The sequence below is a fragment of the Thalia democratica genome, chromosome 6 (assembly GCF_965202585.1).
Source record: "Thalia democratica chromosome 6, ktThaDemo2.hap1.1, whole genome shotgun sequence".
NCBI classification, from domain to species: Eukaryota; Metazoa; Chordata; class Thaliacea; order Salpida; family Salpidae; genus Thalia; species Thalia democratica.
In genome coordinates this window covers 17,314,494-17,334,523 of record NC_139170.1, presented here as the reverse complement: position 1 = coordinate 17,334,523, position 20,030 = coordinate 17,314,494, and the positions used below count along the sequence as shown (strand labels likewise).

The 20,030-nt window shown below is 27.0% G+C and overlaps 1 protein-coding gene across 1 annotated transcript in view; it reads left to right on the top strand.

Annotated features, from left to right (window-relative positions):
* Positions 1 to 17,792, top strand: part of LOC145838869 (uncharacterized) — a 31,879-nt gene extending 14,087 nt beyond the window's left edge. Inside the window, exons 16-34 of the mRNA XM_082946490.1 lie at positions 353 to 497; positions 2,500 to 2,664; positions 2,984 to 3,114; positions 4,420 to 4,591; positions 4,664 to 4,865; positions 5,720 to 5,854; positions 6,016 to 6,086; positions 6,510 to 6,702; positions 7,006 to 7,167; positions 7,334 to 7,537; positions 8,393 to 8,563; positions 9,525 to 9,737; positions 12,598 to 12,752; positions 12,888 to 13,016; positions 13,209 to 13,410; positions 14,605 to 14,859; positions 16,523 to 16,705; positions 17,108 to 17,234; positions 17,463 to 17,792. Coding sequence (XP_082802616.1) covers positions 353 to 497; positions 2,500 to 2,664; positions 2,984 to 3,114; positions 4,420 to 4,591; positions 4,664 to 4,865; positions 5,720 to 5,854; positions 6,016 to 6,086; positions 6,510 to 6,702; positions 7,006 to 7,167; positions 7,334 to 7,537; positions 8,393 to 8,563; positions 9,525 to 9,737; positions 12,598 to 12,752; positions 12,888 to 13,016; positions 13,209 to 13,410; positions 14,605 to 14,859; positions 16,523 to 16,705; positions 17,108 to 17,234; positions 17,463 to 17,611 — 3,164 coding nt within the window. The 3' untranslated portion in view covers positions 17,612 to 17,792. The remainder of the gene's footprint in view (positions 1 to 352; positions 498 to 2,499; positions 2,665 to 2,983; positions 3,115 to 4,419; positions 4,592 to 4,663; positions 4,866 to 5,719; positions 5,855 to 6,015; positions 6,087 to 6,509; positions 6,703 to 7,005; positions 7,168 to 7,333; positions 7,538 to 8,392; positions 8,564 to 9,524; positions 9,738 to 12,597; positions 12,753 to 12,887; positions 13,017 to 13,208; positions 13,411 to 14,604; positions 14,860 to 16,522; positions 16,706 to 17,107; positions 17,235 to 17,462) is intronic.
* The last annotated feature ends 2,238 nt before the right edge of the window (positions 17,793 to 20,030 follow it).

Genomic DNA, 20,030 nt, shown 5'->3' with positions numbered 1-20,030 from the left:
CACTGACTTATTTAAAACCTCTTAAAAGCTTGTTAAAACTTATTTTTCAATATCATTGCAAAATAAACTTATATTTTTCAATAGTTAGTGCACGTTTGTCATTTTTTGTTTATTATGTTCGTTTGTCATTTTTATATACTTAGTTTATTTACCTCCACATACCGTTATAAATATATAAACTGTGGTAAATATAAAATTTATAAATATTATTTAACCTTAAAATAGTTTAAATTGTATTAGTTTTTATATTAAAAAATATATGTACAAATTGTACCTCGGTTGTTTTACAATCTTTTTGTTAAATTATACTAGTATTTGTTTAGTTACTATTTTAATAAAAATATGTTTTTAGATGTAGTTGAAACTGAAGATGCAATTAAAGCAGAAATAATAAACTTGACTGCCCAGATCAAAGGGACTGAAAATTTTGCTAAAACAAGAAAAGCGCTTCACTTGGTCAGGAGAGCAACTTTGCTCCGAAAAATAGGAAAGTTAAAGTGTGTTTAGTTTTACTTTTGAGTGTTAAAGCAAGCAGTAAGACTAACTATGGATAGTTTCAAGTTTTATTTTCAAAACATAAGGCCATAGGGGGGATAAACCATGTTTTTTACAAGTTGATCTTATTTTATAGAGTTTCTTCTAAGCTTCAATATGATTTTTATTGTTTAAACAAATTCAAATTATTTTTTGAGATATGACCAGTCAAAGTCGTGCCGCATAAAAGATTACCTATGGGAAGGGAAAACTAAAACAGCAAAAAAAGACTATTTCATTGAAAATCTATCTCCTCCTACATTTTTCAAGCAATCTTCTTCAAATTTTCACAGTCTAATCTTTATACAATAAAAAAAAAAACATTACTTTGGAATTAAAAAAAAAATTGTAAAAATATATTATTTTTGAAAAAAAAACACTTTTTTATTTTATTTTTGTGATAAAATTTTTATTTTTTTAAATTGTTAAAATTCTAAAGTAACGTTTTTTCTTTATATTATAAGGAACGTTTCCTTAAAATTTGAAGAAGATTGCTTGAAAAATGAAGGAGGAGATAGATTTTTAGTGAATTTTAAAATTTCCGAGAAAATTGACCCCCAAAAATTTGCGATCCATACGTTTATATTGGAAAATTTTTACAATAAATTAAATATCTCAAAAGTTAAATGATATTTTTGAAAATATTTAGTTAAATGATATTCTATAAAAACTAGCTTGTAGTTTGTACTTAAGCTTTCATATAAAAAAGCCAATGTTAATTTTTGTAAAAAAAAAATGTTGGACCCCCCGCTATGGCCTTAAGATATTTTTAAGTGTTTAGTTGTAAATAAGAATAGTTTTTATCTGAAGTATAACGACATTGAGTCAGATTTTTTTGAAAACTATACTTTTTCGACTAATTAAAGCTCGTTTTTTTAAGGTATAAAGCTTGATTGTGACTTAAATTTTTCGATATATGGCTGCCACTGCTAAATATTTTTATGAAATTCTTAAAGTTTGTTTTGTGGTTTACTCAAATGAGATAAGTTGGTTTAAACTATTGCTAGTGATCTTTATGTCCATATTTAAAGTTTAGCTAAAGTAAGTTAAGAGGTTTAATTAGTTTATAGCAACATCTGTTATATAGAGACTTCAAAATAAATTTTCAATCACAATCCTAAAATTCAGCTAATTTAAAAACTTAGCTTTTATTTTTCAGTTTGTAAAACTTGTGTTTTTTTGTAACAAGTAAAGTTTTCTGCTTGCTTCGAAAATGTAAGCACGCATTATAAATCTTATTACTTAGCTCTTGTTTATTGCTTTCTCGCTAATCCAACAATGTTGGAAAAGCTTTTATGTCCGGATAAAAATATAAAATCGTCTTCTTTTTTAAATATACCTTTTGTAATATTATGTAATGCATATCAAAAATGGCACTTATTTTTCTGTTAATACTATTTATTTTGTTTTTCCAAAGAATCAAGCGTATAAAAGATGAACAAAAAAAAATTTAAAAGTTTAAAATCAATTTAAAAAAAAAATAACCAAACTGTAAACAATTTAATATATAACAGCTTTAAGTTTTAAACTGAAAACATTGATTTTTGTTGAATCTGATTAAGTTAGCTTTTTGACTAAAGCTGGCCGAATTAGCGAGGACCAGATAAGCGAGGATAACTGTATTAGTTTGAGACCTTAATAAAAAGAATGTAGCGGAGGAAGCGTATTTTTTAGTATAGTTTAAAAACTCTAACTGACTCAAACTAATTTTGGCGACTTAGATTTTTTTCTTCAAAGAGTGGTATGGTAATACATGCGTACTTTGAAAGATGAAAAAATTGTTTATATATTTTTATGTTAAAAGTTTTAAAAATATGATAAATAGTTAATAAATAAGCTGTGTTACGAATTTAAGTAAAACATTTAATATAAAGTTGTGATATTAAATCTACTATAGTAAATGCTGACTAGCAAGTAAATTTTTTAATATATAACTGAACAGCTATTAAATTATAACTTATACAGAGAGTCGTTGAAAGATTTGGAGCGAGCGTTGGAATATGAAACGCGACTTCCGCAAGCTTACTGGCAACGACATCTTATTTGGCTTGTCTATGGTGAACACAATCTTGCCATGGATGATGTAAATTATCTGCTCAAAATCAGCCCTACGGATGTTGCTGCTTACAAGTTTGTGTAGAAAACAACTTAATGGCTATTTTGTTATAAACTTAAAAAGAAAGGTAATGTGTTTTGCATACATTACTAATCTATGAATAAGAGTGTTTTATTATAGAAATTATAAAAAGTTTAATGTTTTTACTTTGCAAAATTAAAGCTAGTTTAAAGATTTTATAACCAATCGTTCTAACTGTAATTTTTTATTTAATGAAATTTGTTCATCTTCTTCTAAAAACTATGTTTTATTTGTAGACTAAGCAAAGTTTTGCTTTTTAATTTTATTTTAACGATTTCAAACAAATATGTTTAACATTATAACATTTATCAGGTCACGAGCGAACTTGTATGCACTAATGGGAGATTACACCATGTCTATTATAAACTACTCTCAAGCGGCTAAAATCGATCCTCTTGATGCTAGTATATTTTTTGAACGTGCTGTTGTCTACGAAAAAACAGGTATTCAGCGTAAACAGTGCCAACAAAACTGCTTATAAAACAAAAAGTTATAGGGATGGGGACTTAATTTTTTTTTACGAAAACCTTTGTTTGACTTTTCAGTCAAACTTTGATTTTAATACAAAAGCTTTATTTAAAATCTTAAAGTAAAAACTATAAAACACTTTATATAGAAAATAATATCTTTTGAGATGTAGTCAGTTTTGTAAATATTTCTGATACAAACGTATGAAGAGAACATTTTTATGGTGAACTGGACACTCAAAAAACTTCAATAAGAATTTATCACTTCCTAGGCATTTTATGCTAAAGAATTTTTGTGAAAATTTAAAATCTTGTAGTACTTTTAAGACAAAAAATATTAAGGAAATACTAGAAATATTATAATAAAATATACAATAAAAGACATATATACAAAAAAAAAATTGAAAATAAAAGTTTTTTTATTGAAGTTGAAAAACACGTAACATTTTTATTAGTGTGTTAACTCACAAGTATTACATTGAGAGAAATTAAACAGGAATTTTTAAAAACAGTAGGAGATGTATTTTGCTTTTAATGAAATGGTCGGTTATGACCGTTTTAATTTTCACACTAGGTACCCATTAAACTTTACAGCTTTGATGTGCTTTATCTCAAAAATTTTTTGGATTTTAAATGTGGTAAAACGCAAAGGGTTTTTAGTTAAAAAATCTGCAAATTAATACTTAGTCGTAATAAAAGCTGGTTTACCTACTAATGGCCTTAAGGCCACACGGTTGGGTCCAACATTTAAAATTTTTTACACCAGCTTTTATTTAAAAGCTTAGAGTACATACTATAAAATAGTTTCATTCAAAAATTACAGTTAATTTTGAGATATTATTAGATTTGTAAAAAAATCATATGTAATATAAAAAACTTCATATAGCTATTTTCTCGTAATTTTGAAAAGTTTACTAAAAGTCCGTCTCCTCCTTTATTTTTGAAGCAATTACTTCAAATTTAAATATTACAATAAACTTAAAGAAGGGTAAATAAAAAAAAAAATCATGAAAATATATGCTAAAAAATAGAAAGTTATTTACTTTCCCCAAACTTTACTGTACTTTACTACACTTTAAAATATTTTTATTGCAGTTAAAAAGTTTAGATATTTTAAAATTAAGTCATCATAAACTTGCTTATAATATTTGAGGGGTAAGTTTCTAAAATAACTTGTGTGCTGTTTTGTAACTTCACAAACAAAACTTGTACAAATGTTTATTTTCTTTTACCAACTTTTCAAAAAAATAAAAGAATTTATTGCAAAAACTTTGGCTTCAGGCGACATGTTGTTAGCTATGGACGATTACGCCGCCGTGCTTAAAATTGATCCCACGAGATGCGATGCGTTAATAAAAAGAGGTTTGTATTTCTTCCGTGAAAAGCTGTGGCCGTCTGTAATCGAAACCTTCACTCAAGTGACGTGTCATCCGGAACAGCTGGCTCTGGCAAGGTCAATAGGTTGATTTTCAGCCAATTTTAAGAAAATTACATACTGCGTTATAAATAGTCAAAATACTTGTAGGTCGTATAGGGGTCAAGCATACGCCAAAATGGGCCGGACCACCGAAGCTTTGCAAGACTTGTCCGCCGCTATACATCTAGACCCGAACAATTACGAGAACTTTTATTTGAGGGGAGCCATGCTAAGGAAAGCTGCACCCAAGAAGGCAACTCAAGATCTTAGCGTTTCACTTATGCTTAACAACACAGAAAAAAACGCACTAGTAATTTTGTTTTATGATCTAAGCTATTTAGTTTCGCATGTTAATTCTTGCAAAAAACAAGCACTGCCGACAAATACCAGAAAAAATAAAAGCTAATTTCTGTTAATTTTAGTCTTAGAAATAAAAAAATATTAGTTAGTTTTTATTTACTAAAAAGGGGTTAGCTTCTGCTTGCTAAATAAAAAAGTTAGTAAAATATAAATTCTGACTAATACTCTAAATTAATTTATTTTTATTTAATCATATTTTAAGTGTTGGTACAAAAAACATTTCATAGATAATCATAAGTTTTTTTTTGGTATGTACTAGTTGTGAGTATATAGTTTGACTGTAATGCATGTTATATTTTATTAATTACACGTTTATCATCTAAAAAAATACTTATATTGTTTGTTTACAGGAAAAAAAAATCGTAAGTTTCTTTCGTCATCCATGTAAAAGTGATATTTTTTTAAAGCTTGAAATATTATTTTTTCTTTTTTTTTGAGATAATAAAGTTTGTTTTTGTTTAAAGCTATAAAATACTTTTGGAATTTTTGTATATTAATTTTTTGTTTTTGTTGATGAAATTTTATTTCATAACTTATCAGGTGTTATTTCAGTGTAAGATGTTTATTGTTAGTATTGTATATCTATCTGAAAACAGTTCATTAGTAAATTTATGACTTTAAATTGTTAAAGAATTGATAATTTGAAAGCATTGCTAATTTTATTGACTAAAGAATATGTGCTTTTTACTAAGCATTTTACTAAGCTCTAGTATCTCAAGTTTTAGCTTTTATAATATTTAATTTCTCTACTATCTCATTAGTTTTGTCATAAAACTTAATGGTTACTTTACAATTTTATTAAAGGCATTTCTACACCGGGGGATTATTTATTGTGATATGGGCCAATATTCAGAGGCATTAATTGATTTTAGAAAAGTGTTAGTGTTGGATCACTCAATTGTTTGCGCCAGAGTTAATATCGGAAGCGTTATACTGCAAGTTAGTAGTTTCCACTGAATTACTTATGTTAGAAATAAAAAAGTTATACACTTATTTCACAATATTAAGGGTATTTCTTGATACATTACATAATTAAACGATCTAGTTTTAGTATGTGTTAGTTTTCATAAAAATTTATTTCATACTAATGACTTTGATAGAAGTTGCACGAACCTCTAGAAGCAGCAAAGCAATTTGAAATTGCAATCAAAACTGATCCAACTTATTTCAGGTTATTGTTTTTGTTAATTAACTTGTATCTTCTAGTTACAATATTTTAAATCTATATTAAGTCTATATTACTGTATATTTTATTAAAAAATATTCTAGCCCGACAATTAAAAAAAATAGTTAGAAAAAAGTTAAGCAAAACTTTTTAAGCTGCAAATTGAAGTAAAGTTTTTATATACAATAAACTAAAAAAATAATCAATATAATTAAATTAAAACCTCTAACACTAGCTGTTTTTAATAAGGGACCTTTTATGCGCATCTGAGCTACTTAATAAAATACGTACAAATCGCAGCACTTATTTTTTAAACTTACTTTACAGCATTTTGCTCGAAAAGCATAAAAGGTAAAATTCATGCTAAAAATCCAGTAACTAACAAACGATTTGAAAAACGATTGCCAACAAAGTTCATTAACTTCTCAGGGCGTACTTGTGTCGGGCGGAGGCCTACTTCCAGCTGAAGCTGTACAAATCAGCATCGAACGACATAGCGAGGGCGACCCACATGAATCCGGATGACTACCAGCTGCGTGTGAGGAGAGCGCGCGTCCTGCATGAGATGAAGGAGTTCGATCTCGCCAAGAAGTGCATCAAGTACATCGCTGACATGGAAACTGTAATGCTCGTTTTAATTAAAACACGTATAACATTAAAACACGCTTTTGAACAGTTATTAAGCTGGTTTGATGCTTAATACGTTGTTATTTGTTCTTTTTCTAGTGTAAACAGTATAAGCTTTTTACACAAAACTTACTCTTTAAAATGTTCGAGTATGTTTTATAGTTATTAACAAAAAAGTTAGTTATTTACTTTTGTTTACATATTTGTACGGGACTGTAAAAACATGTTCTTATCAAAACATTTGTACTATACAAGTTAAATATTTTACATTGTTATGTGATTCTCAAAAACTTTGCAGTCGGACCAAAAATCATCGGCCGCACAGAAAGCAATAGTTCAAACATTTCTTGAAAATTATGATGATGCAATTACGTACATGGAGAGCATCTGCAAAACGAATCCAACTACATACATTCATGTTTTGCTGGCAAAAACTATGATGAAAGCTAAAAGATATCATGTAAATGTTGCTTTGTATTGACTTGTGGTAAATTCGGATTCCGCTTAAGTTGTATCTATAAGTTGAGATCAAATACACATTGTATTAATATGAAAAACATGTGTGTAATAAACGCATTAGCTATTGAAATTTTACATAAAAAAATTAAACTCATATTCTTTTAAAGGAAGCCATTATAAACTTCAAACTGTCGTTGGAAATAATGAACATTTTCGGATCAGATTCCTCAAACTTGGGAAAGCTATTTCCTAAGAGGAAATTCAAAAAAGTAGGTCAGTATCAAGCGGAGACGTTTTTCTTGATTGGCAAATGTTTTCAGGAGATGCTTAATTATACTGAAGCTGTTGAAGCTTACAATCTTGCCATCAAAGTAAGTTTAAGGCATTGATTTGCTTAAATAGTCAATGAGTATATAAAATCTAAACTTGTATGCTTTTATTCGTCTTTTTAGATTGTTGTGAATTTTAGCTTTATTTTTTAGTCGAAATCTTCAAGCGAGGTAACTTTTGACTGACTTTATAATAACTTTTTTTCAATATTAATATAAATCAGTGTTGCCTAAAAACCTGGAATTTGACAGTTTAGGCAAAAAAACATGGAGTTTGAGAAAATTTAAAAAAAACCGGAGTTTTAGACTATTTTTACATTTAAAGTAATAAAATTTCGATTAGATACGAAAAATCTATCATAAAAATATTTATTTTGTTAAAAAACACCTTTAAAATAGCTTTATAGAATCTTTCTGATGTCATTGTACTATTTAAGATAGTTTTTTTTTTACTTAAGTTTAATTTTATACTAAAATTGGACCAAAAAACTAGTTTTTTAAAAACCTGGAAGAAATTTACAAAAAATCTTTGGCACACCTGATAAAAATATATACTTTTAACGTGTTTTTAAAGTGTGCACAAAAAGGTTTGTGAAAAGCACCATTAGTTTTTGTATATGTATATCAAAAATTATTATTGTTAATTAATTTAAATAGTTTTTAAGGCATTGTATGTTATCAAGTTCTATTAAATCACTACAATTGTAGTTTTGAGTATAAAATTATATACCTATAACCCTAGTATGCGCATATTATTTCAAAGTCATCTATTGTGCAAAGTTTTTTTTAAAGTTTGAGAACATTTGTCTACAAGAACATTTTTTAGTTTTTGACTATTTTTCATCTAGTAGAAAATTTGTCGTTAGAACTAATCAAATTAATAAAGCAATGTCCTAGGCCGATCATGAAATGGAAAAAGCTTACAATGAGAGAGGGTTTTGTCGTTTGAAGTTGAATCGAGCCAAAGGTGTAGAAGACCTTAACAGGTCTATTTTGCTCAGTAAAAGAAACTTTAACTCTTTTTTTCTGAGAGCTGCGTATTATGGTTCTGAGGAAAAATACAGTAAAGTAAGTGTCTTGAATATTTCATAAAGGTATTTTGTATAAATGTTAGTTGCAACTTTAGTTTTGTTTATCAGCAAGAGGTTTTTGATAAATGAACTATTCAAATTACTGCATTAAACTTAAAACATTTAAATTTTATTTGAGTTTAAGTTATTTAAAATGCTAAAGTTTATATTTAATCTATATAGTCTGATCCCAGCTGCAACTATATAAGTTAAGTATTCTTCTCTAAAAATTTAGGTAAAAGTTACTTTAAGGGCGTAGGGGGAGGAGGGAGGGTAATCACCTTTTTTACAATTTAGTCTTATTTAATTGAGTTTCAACTAAGCTACTAATTTATTTTTACAGATTTTTGAAACTCAAAATAATTTTTGAGGTATTGCCGGTCGAAGTTGGAGACTTCAATAGGTTCCTTATGGGAGGCGCAAAATTGTCAAATGTTTCTTGCAACATTTAGAAAAAAAAAAATTTATGACAAAAAAAAAACGTTTTTTTGTTTATTTTTTTTAATTTTTTTAATAAATTTTTTTATAATATTAATATATTTTTTAAATTCCTTATTACAGATTTTTTTAAATATTGCAAAGAACATTTCCTGAAAGTTTGAGGTATTTATCTCAAAAAAACGTAGGAGAAGATAGATTTTTAGTGAAACAGTCTTTGTAGTTTTAGTTCGTGCCTCCCATAAGGAACCTATTGTTGCCTCCGACTTTGACCTGCTATATCGCAAAAACTATTTTGAACTTTTAAAATCTTTAAAAAGCATCTTGTAGCTTATTTAAAACTTTATAAAATAAGATCAAAATGTGAAAAAAAAGTGATTTATGCCCTTAGTTTGGCGTAAAGTTGAGCAAAATTATAGCCTGTACAAACATACCTATATATAATTTAAGTTTTTATTTTAAAATAACATCTTAAAAAATAAAAATAAAAGTAGTTAATAAAAATTTTCAAACAACTTTAGGCAATACTGAATTGCAACGAAGCGCTGAAAATCGAACCTCGAAGCATCAAAGCGCTCATGTGCCGAGGATGCTGCAAGTTTTACAACAACTCAACAAGACTTGCCTTGGACGATTTGAACAGAGCCGTGAAGATAGATCCAACGTGCTACCTCGCTTTCTACAACCGCGCTGTTTGCTACCAGCATTCTGGTAAATGGCACAAAGCTGTGCAGGTTGGTTGTGGGTTTTTTATTAGTCTTAATGAGAACGTACGGTATAAATAGAATACAGAAATGATAAGAAAAAAATGTTGTACCTTAAGGTCATCTGACCTTAGACCATTTCATTAAAAAAATCGAATGATTATTTAGAAAAATTTAAAAATTTTTTATGCACATATAAGTTTAAAACGCTTTCAAGTTGAAAACCCTACTTCAAAAACCTTTCAATATACTATTAGATCTAAAACATATTTTTGCAACTAAGTTAAAGATAATGATTTTTTTTAATTTTTAAACTAATATGTGCATAAGTTTGTAGATTTTTCTTAACAATCATTTTATTTTGATATATACTTGATGCTGTAGAAAAACCCATAGTTAAATCATTTCTTATATCCTTGATTATCTTATGTATATATATTTCAAAAATTTCTTAAAAAAAGGTTTTTTTGAAGGTTTTAGATATTTTTCAATTTTCATTTGGCTAAATTGTAACTTGATTTGGATTAAAAATGCTAGTTGACTGTCTTTTACTAAGTGAAAGTTTGTTTAACTATTGTATCTCACAACTTCATTTAAAAAGGAAACTAAAGCTTTTTTCTCAGTTTGACTTAAACACGTTCGTTTAGTTTATATATATATATATATATATATATATATATATATATATATATATCTAAAGGTTAAACACGATTAAGATGAACTTTTATATGTTATACAGTTGACTACCGCTTAAGTACGCAAATTGAACCCGACCAAAAAGTGCGTACTTAGCACGGGTAGTGCGTACTTTTTTACGACGTAGTATAATATGAAATTTAGTTGTTTGTTTTCTTTCTTACAACTAGCAACCAAATAATTAAGCCAAATAAACAAGTCTTTTTATTTTAAATAACATTTAATACATAATTCTAATCTGCAAAATTATTTAATAGATTTTTAATTGATTTATTATTTCTAAAAAAGTTTCTACATAATTACATAATACATACATTTAATATAGAAAGTCAATGTCAGTCAATGATATAAAAAAGAATATTAAGCCATATTTTCCATATTTTGTTTTGTTAGAGTGAAAGTACCAAACTAAATTGTGTTTACCAAACATTTTCAGAACATCAATGTGCGTACATTTAAATTATATTATAACTATGTTGTATTTGTAGTTTTTTTTAATTTTGTCATCTAGATTTATTTGTTTTATAGCATTACAGCTCAAATATCATTATTCTTTTCACTTTTCTGCAACCACTACATAAGTATTTAGTTTATTAACATTTAATAACAGGACTGTCACAATCTCAGGCCTTTTAGACTACTCAGTATTACTCATCCTAGTTTAAAAGTTGTGAAAGTCTCAGGCTAACTCAGCAGGCTGGCCATTCTACCTCGAAACATAAAATAATCTGGAAAAACTTGATGATTGAAAATTTACGCAAAAGTGCGTACTTAAGCGGTAGTCTACTGCACAGTAATTATCAATTACCGCAAGTTATTGAAACATAGTTTATCATCACCCCAGCAAGCTAATAAAAACTCTATTTTTTACAGACCTAGAAAAATTTTTTTTAACGTAGGAGTTCTTTGTTTTAGCCCGTTCCCTGCGGTGGAACTATTATTGTGCTTAAATTTAGTAGATAGTTTAATTTGTTAAATAAATTTGTAATTTAAACTTATTAAGAACTTGGTTAAGAAAACCAATATTTTTAAACAAAAGTTTCTAAAATACTTTAACGATGACTTAATAAAGCCTTTTTATTCAAACTTAATTGTTCAAAAAAAAAACTGAAACTTAATTATTCAACTTAACTTTATAATGGAAAAGTACTAAAGTTAAGACAGTCATAAAGAGAAAAGAACTAAGGTTAGTACAGTCATAAAGAGAAAAGTACTAAGGTTTTTAAGTTTTAGAACACAATTTCACCATACTAAATAGTTTTATTTATAATGTTTTTATACCACCATTCATTCAACTAAACATTTAATTAAAAATTTTAAGTTTTACTGAAATACCGATGTTAGTTTTATTAGTTTGCTTTGTAATTTTTGGATTTAGAGAACGTTACAAAGTAGTTTCTTGTAGTAAATTTTTTATATATAAAATGTCTTAAAACTTGACAGTAGTAAGTTTAGATAAGTAGGACTAAAATTTAATATCAGTTTGACAGGGTTGCCAAAAAACCTGAAATCCTGGAAAAACCTGGATTTTTTAACAATTTTAAGATGTTATGTAGAAAAGTTTCGATTTGACACAAAAAATCTATCCTATAGATAACACTTTTTTTATTAAATATAACATTTAATGTAGCTTTACAGTATCTTTTCAAATTTTTTGTATCTTTTAACACAGTTTCTTTCCTTAAACTTAATTTTAAACTAAAAAACCCAAAAATGTGTACTTGTAAAAACCTAGAGAAATTTAGACAACCCTGGTTGAGTTTTTCTGATGCGTGACACACACTATACCGTAGAAAGTAAGAGCTGAAAATGATATTTTAAAGTTTTATGCTTTTACTTACTCAATTCTAACTATTTAAAATAGTAACATGTGAAAAGAACGAAATCATAAAAATTAAGTTTTTCAAAGTGTAGTGTTAGATTAGATTTTTCTCAAAAAAAAAATCGAACTTTGAAATTAATAAAATAAGTTCAGGAATTAAAGTAAAAAAAAAACGGTAAATATATTTTTAACTTGATTATGTTTAAGTTTTGAAATTTAGTAGAACATAGTACTTGTTTTAATAATGAATAATGTTCAAATATCTTTTGTGTTCCTGATTATGTGTATTATACTTTTCTAATTATGTATCTAGATTATTAAGTTTCATTATTCTTAGTAAATAGATGTGCCTTAAATAACATTTTTACACAGGACTATAGCACTGCGCTTTTACTTATGCAAGAGAGCAAAATAAACTCAGATGTTAACAAAAGCGAAGATAATATTAACAAGAAGATTGACACTAAATCATTTGATGAAGACGTAAAGTTTATCAAAATGTTGAAAAGAAAGATACACATGAACAGGTAAAATGCATGATTCATTTAGTTTTATTTATAAACAAAATGTGCTAATAAAAAACAACACCTTTTATTTTTCTTTTAGTTTTATTTAAGTTGTGAAAACGAAATAAATTATTATTTTTTTTTTAATCAACTTAGAGCTACGTTGTACTTGAAAGATGATCATGTTGATTATCGCAATGCAGTTTTCGATCTTCATCAAGCTTCTAACAAGAACACTTCGCGTGATTTATCGCTGTACTTCACTAGAGCTGTTTGCAAGCACAGGTTAATTTTATAATACTTTTTAGAAGTTAAAAAAAAATATCAACATAACTAACACTTTGAGCAAGTTCTTGCATATAAAGTTTTTCAGTAAAAGCACCTTTTTAGAATATATCACAGAACAAGATTTAAAGTATTTATCTATCTATAAATATATTGGTTGCTGCACAGCTTATTAAACTTAAAATTACTTAGACTTTTCCAATTGGAAGAAGCGATAGAAGATTACGACAGATGCTTGCAACTGTGCAGTAACTTCATGCCTGCCATGCTCGGCAAGGGAGATGTGTTCTTGGATGCGCACAACGTGATGGCCGCCTTGAACGAATACGTCAACATCCTTCTCCTCGATCCCACCCAGATCCCTGCCAGAGTTCACATTGGATTCTGCTTGCAGGTAGGGTTTATCTTCTCGTAATTTTTGCTTATGATTAATCTTACTTCAATTTTTCTTTGTAATGTACAAGTTCCAATCTTTTGGTTGATTACAGTTAAAAAAAGAAAAATATATAAGTTTTTGCATTTTTGGCATAATTTTTTAACCACACATGCGTTCAGTAATTTAATATATTTTAACTTTTTATTAGTTAGAGTAATCTTAGTGATTGTAACTATAATTTACTAGTGATTTTCCTTATTAAATTTGAGTTAGCATGAGTCTTTCTTTGTTTAATTTAATGCTATACATTATAGTTACTTGTATTATGAAACTTTTAGTTACATGTAAAAACATAATTTTTCAAAAGTTATTTGAAAAATGTACAAGTAAGCAACAGATTTCTCCAATTCTTAAAATATCCTCAATACAATAATAATGGATAAAAAATTTTATTATGGTGTTTATCTGGAAAATCTTTTCTCCTTATTTTCTTCTTTACTATTGACACTCTCTGGAGTGATACTTTTGACTTCAAGTAAGTTAATACTTTTTGACATCGATATATCTGTTTAAAGTAAGCAAACACTGTATGTATTAAATTTTTATTTCTTAACCTTAAAAAATTAAATAAAAGGAAGTTGCAAAGCAGTATATCTGAAGAGCACAGCAATATATCTCTTATAGTTTTAAATTATTTTAACACCATCTTTTTGCTGTACATAAAATATTGTTTTAGAAAATTTTAAGAAATTAAAAATAATAATTTGAAAATTTCTAAAACTAAGATATAAATGAATGAAAATTGATAAATATAAGCATACTCAAAATAAGTAATATTTATATGAAAAGTGGCTCTAGTTCTTTACTTTAAGTAGTAGTAGTAGTAGTGTGGTTTAATTGTTTATTGTATATGAATAAGGAAATAAAGAATTTTGAACCACACATAATTTAAACTTCGTCGACCAAAAACAATACTAGTTTTTACATAACTTTTTTGCAGTAATAGTTCCACATAAAAAGTAGCATACATTTTAAAGTTTGAAACTTGTTTGAGTTTTAAGTACAACTTTTATTTTAATTGAGAGATTATTTAGCATGTAGCAAAAACTTAATACAGTTTTAATTTTATATTCGATTTAAAATCATCTAAAACGTCATCTTAATTTGATACACTAATCCTTTTTTCGAAGCTAACTAAAACTGTTCAAACAGGCATGTGGTTACTACAAAGAAGCGTGGAACCACTTCACGATAGCCATCAAGCAGACGAGCGATCAGGACAGTTGCTCGGAAGCTTACACGGGCAGGGCGATATCGAGCTTGTACTTGTGCAACATCGACGCCGCCTACAACGACATCATGCTCGCTTCGAAAACGGCAAATTTGAAATCGGCCAGGTTGTTCACGCTGTACGGCGTCGTTCACCAATGCTCGCACAATCTGAGGAGCGCTCTCGCAATGTACAAGGTTTGTTGTTAGGTTTCTTTGTGTTTGATTGTATCGTGTCGTACTTACTTTTAAATTAAAACTTTGAAATGTGATCGATTTAATAAACAATTTCAAATGACTAAAATTATAAAGTTTAATGTTTTGTGTTCTGTAACTTTTTCCATTTTGTTATTAGCTGAACTTATAATCATTTTAAACTAAATAGTTTATAACAAAACTTTTAATTATTCTTTTTTAGTATTCTCTTGTTTTCTACTTTTTAATTTTTTATCAATTGTTTAATCTTTATGCTATCTAAAGTTTATTAAGTAGAAAACCTAGTGTAACGTTTAAATGTAACTATATTTGATAACATTTTTGTTTCATTTTATGAAACTAGTATAATGATTTAAAAATTGAAGCATATTTTTACCAATTAAGATAATAACATTCAGTTTAACAAAATTTAATTATAGAAACATATTCTTAAAATTATAAAAGACTTGAAAATCAAAAACGAAATACACTATCAAATCAAAATATACTTTTGTAAAACTTACATGTTTTTACGATAAATAAAATTCTAGTTGAATTTATAGAATTAGATAACCTTAAAAAAATATATATAGTTATAAATTATGCACGTTAAATCATTCAATTCTTACACTACACAGTGCATTTGAAGAAAATTTTCAGTTGAGTTTTACAGTTTAGTTTTAATACGAAATTTTAAGTACTAATAATAATTTCCTGATGAAACTTGATTTAAGGCGTTGGGGGGGGGGTAAAACACTTTTTTTTACAAAAATTTACTTTGGATTTTATATAAAACCTTTAAGTACAAACTACAAGCCAGTTTTTTATAGAATTTAAAATTAATTTAATTTTTGAAATATTTTATTTTTTATAAAAATTTTCTGACACAAACGCCTGCAAAATTTTTGGTTGAAATTTAAAAAGTCACCAAAAGTTGATCTACTCCTTTATTTTTCAAGCAAATTTTCAATATCAAATTTCAGGAAGTGTCCCTTATATTATAAAAAAAAACGTTACTTATGATTTTTAATAATTTAATTAAAAAAAAGTTTTATGACAGAAATTAAAAATTAAAAGTCTTATTTTTTCAAAATGAAAAGTATTTCTACTTTTAGTTTTTTAAAGTCTAAAATGTTATTGTTTTTATTGTATAAAGATTAGACTGTAGAAGTTTGAAGAAGATTGCTTGAAAAATGTAGGAGGAGATAGATTTCAAATTAAGTAGTCTTTTTTCTCTGTTTTAGTTTTCCCTTCCCATAGGGAACCTATTATGCGACCCGACTTTGACCTATCATATCACAAAAAATAATTCGAATTTTTCTAAACGGAAAAAACTAATAGCTTAGTAAAAAATCTTTAAAATAAGATCAACTTGTAAAAAACATGGCTCACCCCCCGATGGCCTTAATGAAGTTATTAAAATAAGTACTATTATTATTTTAACTGTATTCAGGCTAAATGATTAAACTCATAATTTTTGTCTTTGTGCCTATTTTGTAGTATATATTTTTAACTTTCGAATTGTTATGTAATTTTTCTTTGTAGATAAACTCAAGTTACATTGAAAAACATAACAATCCAAAGTTTCATTACTTATTTTGTATATATTTTAAATTAAAAAAGGAAATAACAAAACTTTTGAAAAGTCTTCATTTTTCGTTCACAGGAGGCCATCGATGTAGACGGAAGTTTTTGGCCGGCTTATTTCAACTCGGGCACTGTGATGCTGCAAAGCCACCGGTACGCGGAAGCAATTGAACTTTTCGATGCGACCCTCAACCTTCACAACGACCACCCGGCCTCTCTGGTCAACAGGGCCTTGTCCAAGATATTCCTCAATGACTTACATGTTTGCGTTGTTTGAGTTTAAATTTTTGTTCCAAGTGCTTTTTCAAGCAAAAAATGCCTTTAAGTAAATGAAAAGTTATGTATGTTTTCATTTCAAGCACAAATTTATTATTTTAAATTTATTTTAAGTTGTAACTATAACTTAAATTAGATTTTCATAGTAATTATTTAAGAAAAGTTATTAATCTGATTTATAAATTGTCGGTTTCGTTCACGAAACTGCTGTGAAATTTTCGCGGTTTTTTTAGTTTCGCGGTTAAAACGTTAATTAGCATCAAGTTGTATATTTACTATAGAACAAAATATTTCGGCTATTTTAAATTTCAAGTTTAAAATTAGTGTTAAAGAAGTACACGTTAAGTTAATTGTCAAATTATATAAATTTATTACTTTTGTTAACCAGGGTGCAATGGATGATTTCGACGAAGCAATCATACACGAAAGCGAATCATCACACGCATTTTACAACAGAGGAGTGTTGAATGTTGCAATTAAAAAATACAAAGACGCAAAATCTGATTTCACCACTGGTAATTTAATATTTTAAATATAAATATAAGAATAACGTTTTTTTTTCGAAATGTGCAACCTTGTTAAACATTTACTTTTCTAATATAGCTTCAATGTTGAAAAGTTTTTCTTTTCAGTTTTCTACTCATTTTAGTTGTTATCAGGTTGCATGTTGCACAACCTGCAATTACAAGCGAAACAGTATAGTTCAATAAACAATATGAACATTTGTTTTAAACTTTACCCAGCGTTGGAGCTAAACCCTGGCGATTACGTTGCGATGAAGAGAAGAGGCGACGTCTACGGGATGATGGGAGACAAGCAGAGCGCGATTGAAGATTACCAAAACGCACTTGAGCTGTACGAGTCAAAGCGAGAGTACGACCTGAAGACGTAACAGACGTTTCAGCTACACTGTGATTGGTTATCAAACACTGTTACGAAATACCTGAACGGAAAAAAATATTCCGGATGCTGTTGACACTGTGTTCATTTGTTTCTTTTAAATTTTTTCATTATTTATAAGTTTACCTACCTTTAGTTGCCTTTACTTTTTTCTACCTATGCAATACATCATTTAGACAACAATTTTAAAGCAGGGTGTACTTTAAACCTATCTGATTATCGTATGTATGTTTATTTATTTTTGTGTTACCGCTTGCTAGTTGAATATTTCTCTATATTTTTATTATATTTAAGTTAAAATAAAGTATAACAATTTGCTCGTTTAAAGTTTCTAAAACTGTTTAGATTTTAATCCATTTGTAAATGGTTAAAACTATAGTATAATTTGTTTTTGTCTTTTTTAAGTAATAAGGATATAAAATTAGTTATGATTGAATTGTAAAACTTAGTTTAACTAAGTTTTACAAAATTTAAGTAAATAGTAAGAAAATAATTTTACAAACAAAGAGATTTTAGAACCAAATTTAAGTAAACAAATATAATCTTACTAATTTAGTAGAAGTATAAAAAAGGTTTTAAAACAAAGCTTGATTGGTAAATTATTGAGCTTTCCATTAGTTTTTGAACTATATAATAAAGTTTATATATACAAAAATAATAATTGCTATATTTTATTTCTTCAGTAAAATCATAACTAGTAATAAATTAAAGTGAAATAAAATCAACTATGTTGAAAAGGTAAAGTTACATTTGCTGTTGTGTACACCTGAGTTGCTTGAAGCGGTAAAAATTAAGTGATTTAAAAATTTAGTTCAGATATTAAAGACAAATACAGCTGAAGATCAGAGTTAAACAAAAACTAAGGTTGCTATAATCTATTGATAGAGTTTAAGGTGTGTTTAATTAAAATAAAACCATAAAGTATCTAAAAAATAGAGACATATAAGTTTACAAAACGATTTACTGACAACAAACTGTTTAACAAGTTTATTTTTTTCGTTTCAAGTAAAACTTCTATGTGGCTTACGAAATGGACTTAACTCGAGTTTATACGTATATGCTGTGCTTTTATACTTTTAATGATAAAGTTTCTGTGTAAGAAAAAACTTGTAACTTTCAATTTTAAGTGAAAAGTTTGATAAGGAGAAAAGCACTATGATAAATTATTGAATAAAAAAGTCTAGTTTCAACCTCTAAAGATTAATATTATTTTAAGACAATGAACAGTAAAATAATTTTAGAATAAATGTTTAAAACTAGAAAAGTGCACACATATCAAAAATTTCATATTTTTAATTACAGAAACTAGAAAGTCTGACAATTTTTAATATACATAAGTGCCTTAATGATGATAAAACATATTTCAAGCTATATTATTGTTTCTATATTCTTTTATATCTGCCTATCTTTTATTCTTCCTATTACTTATGAGCAATTTTTACTATTTTGTAAAAATAGCAAACACATTGTAGATTCTATACGTCAGTTTAGTAAAAATTAAAAAGTTTATAGTAAAGAAAGATTAAGATGTAAAGACTGATTAATATTTACTTGAAAAAGAATATATTATAGCTTAATTTAAGTATTAAAACTAATAATTTAATAAAAAAAGACAATTTTACAAAATAAAAAAAATTTAAAAACATTTTTTTTCTTTTAATTGTTTTTTTTTAAATATTAATTAAATTCAGAAACACATGTATGAACATTTTTAGATTTTTCTTGGTAGTATTTGTTATGTATTTTTAATGCCTGCACAAAAGAATTTAAGATGAATTAAAAGTTATATTAATCAAGACACCCAAAACCTAGTAGAATTTTCTCAATTAATAAAGTGATTTTATTTAAGTATCATTATTTTTTTTAATAAAACATAAATTAAACATAGAAATTTTTTTTTTTGATGCCTAAAATTATTTGTAACTAAATTAAAAAACAATAAATATCTATTTACGTTCCATAAACGTTTGATCATATCAATTCGATCATCAGACCACAAGTTTTCGGTAGGCTAAAACCCGGAATTTCGTTCTTTTTAAACTCGCCAGTCAGCTGCAACTGAAAAACCTGAAGTCGTCAATCTACAAACGGTTTATTGACTCTTTACTTAATGCCGTTAAATCTGTTTAAAAAGTTTTTTACTATAACGTTTAGTAAAAACTAGTAAAATTTTTTTTTGTTTACATAAACTTTGATAGACCAAATGTTACAACATCTTTAAGAGTCTTTTTTTATAAGTGTAGGACTTATTTATCTTTTACTAATACTTATTTTAATTAATTTATTTTTTGCTATCACTAATACTCTAAACCCTTACCCTTAGTCGATGAGTTTTTTATTTAATGTTTGTTTTTTTTTTTATTTTTTTGTTTTCATGTATTTTTTTGGTCAATTATTTTTATTAGATATAT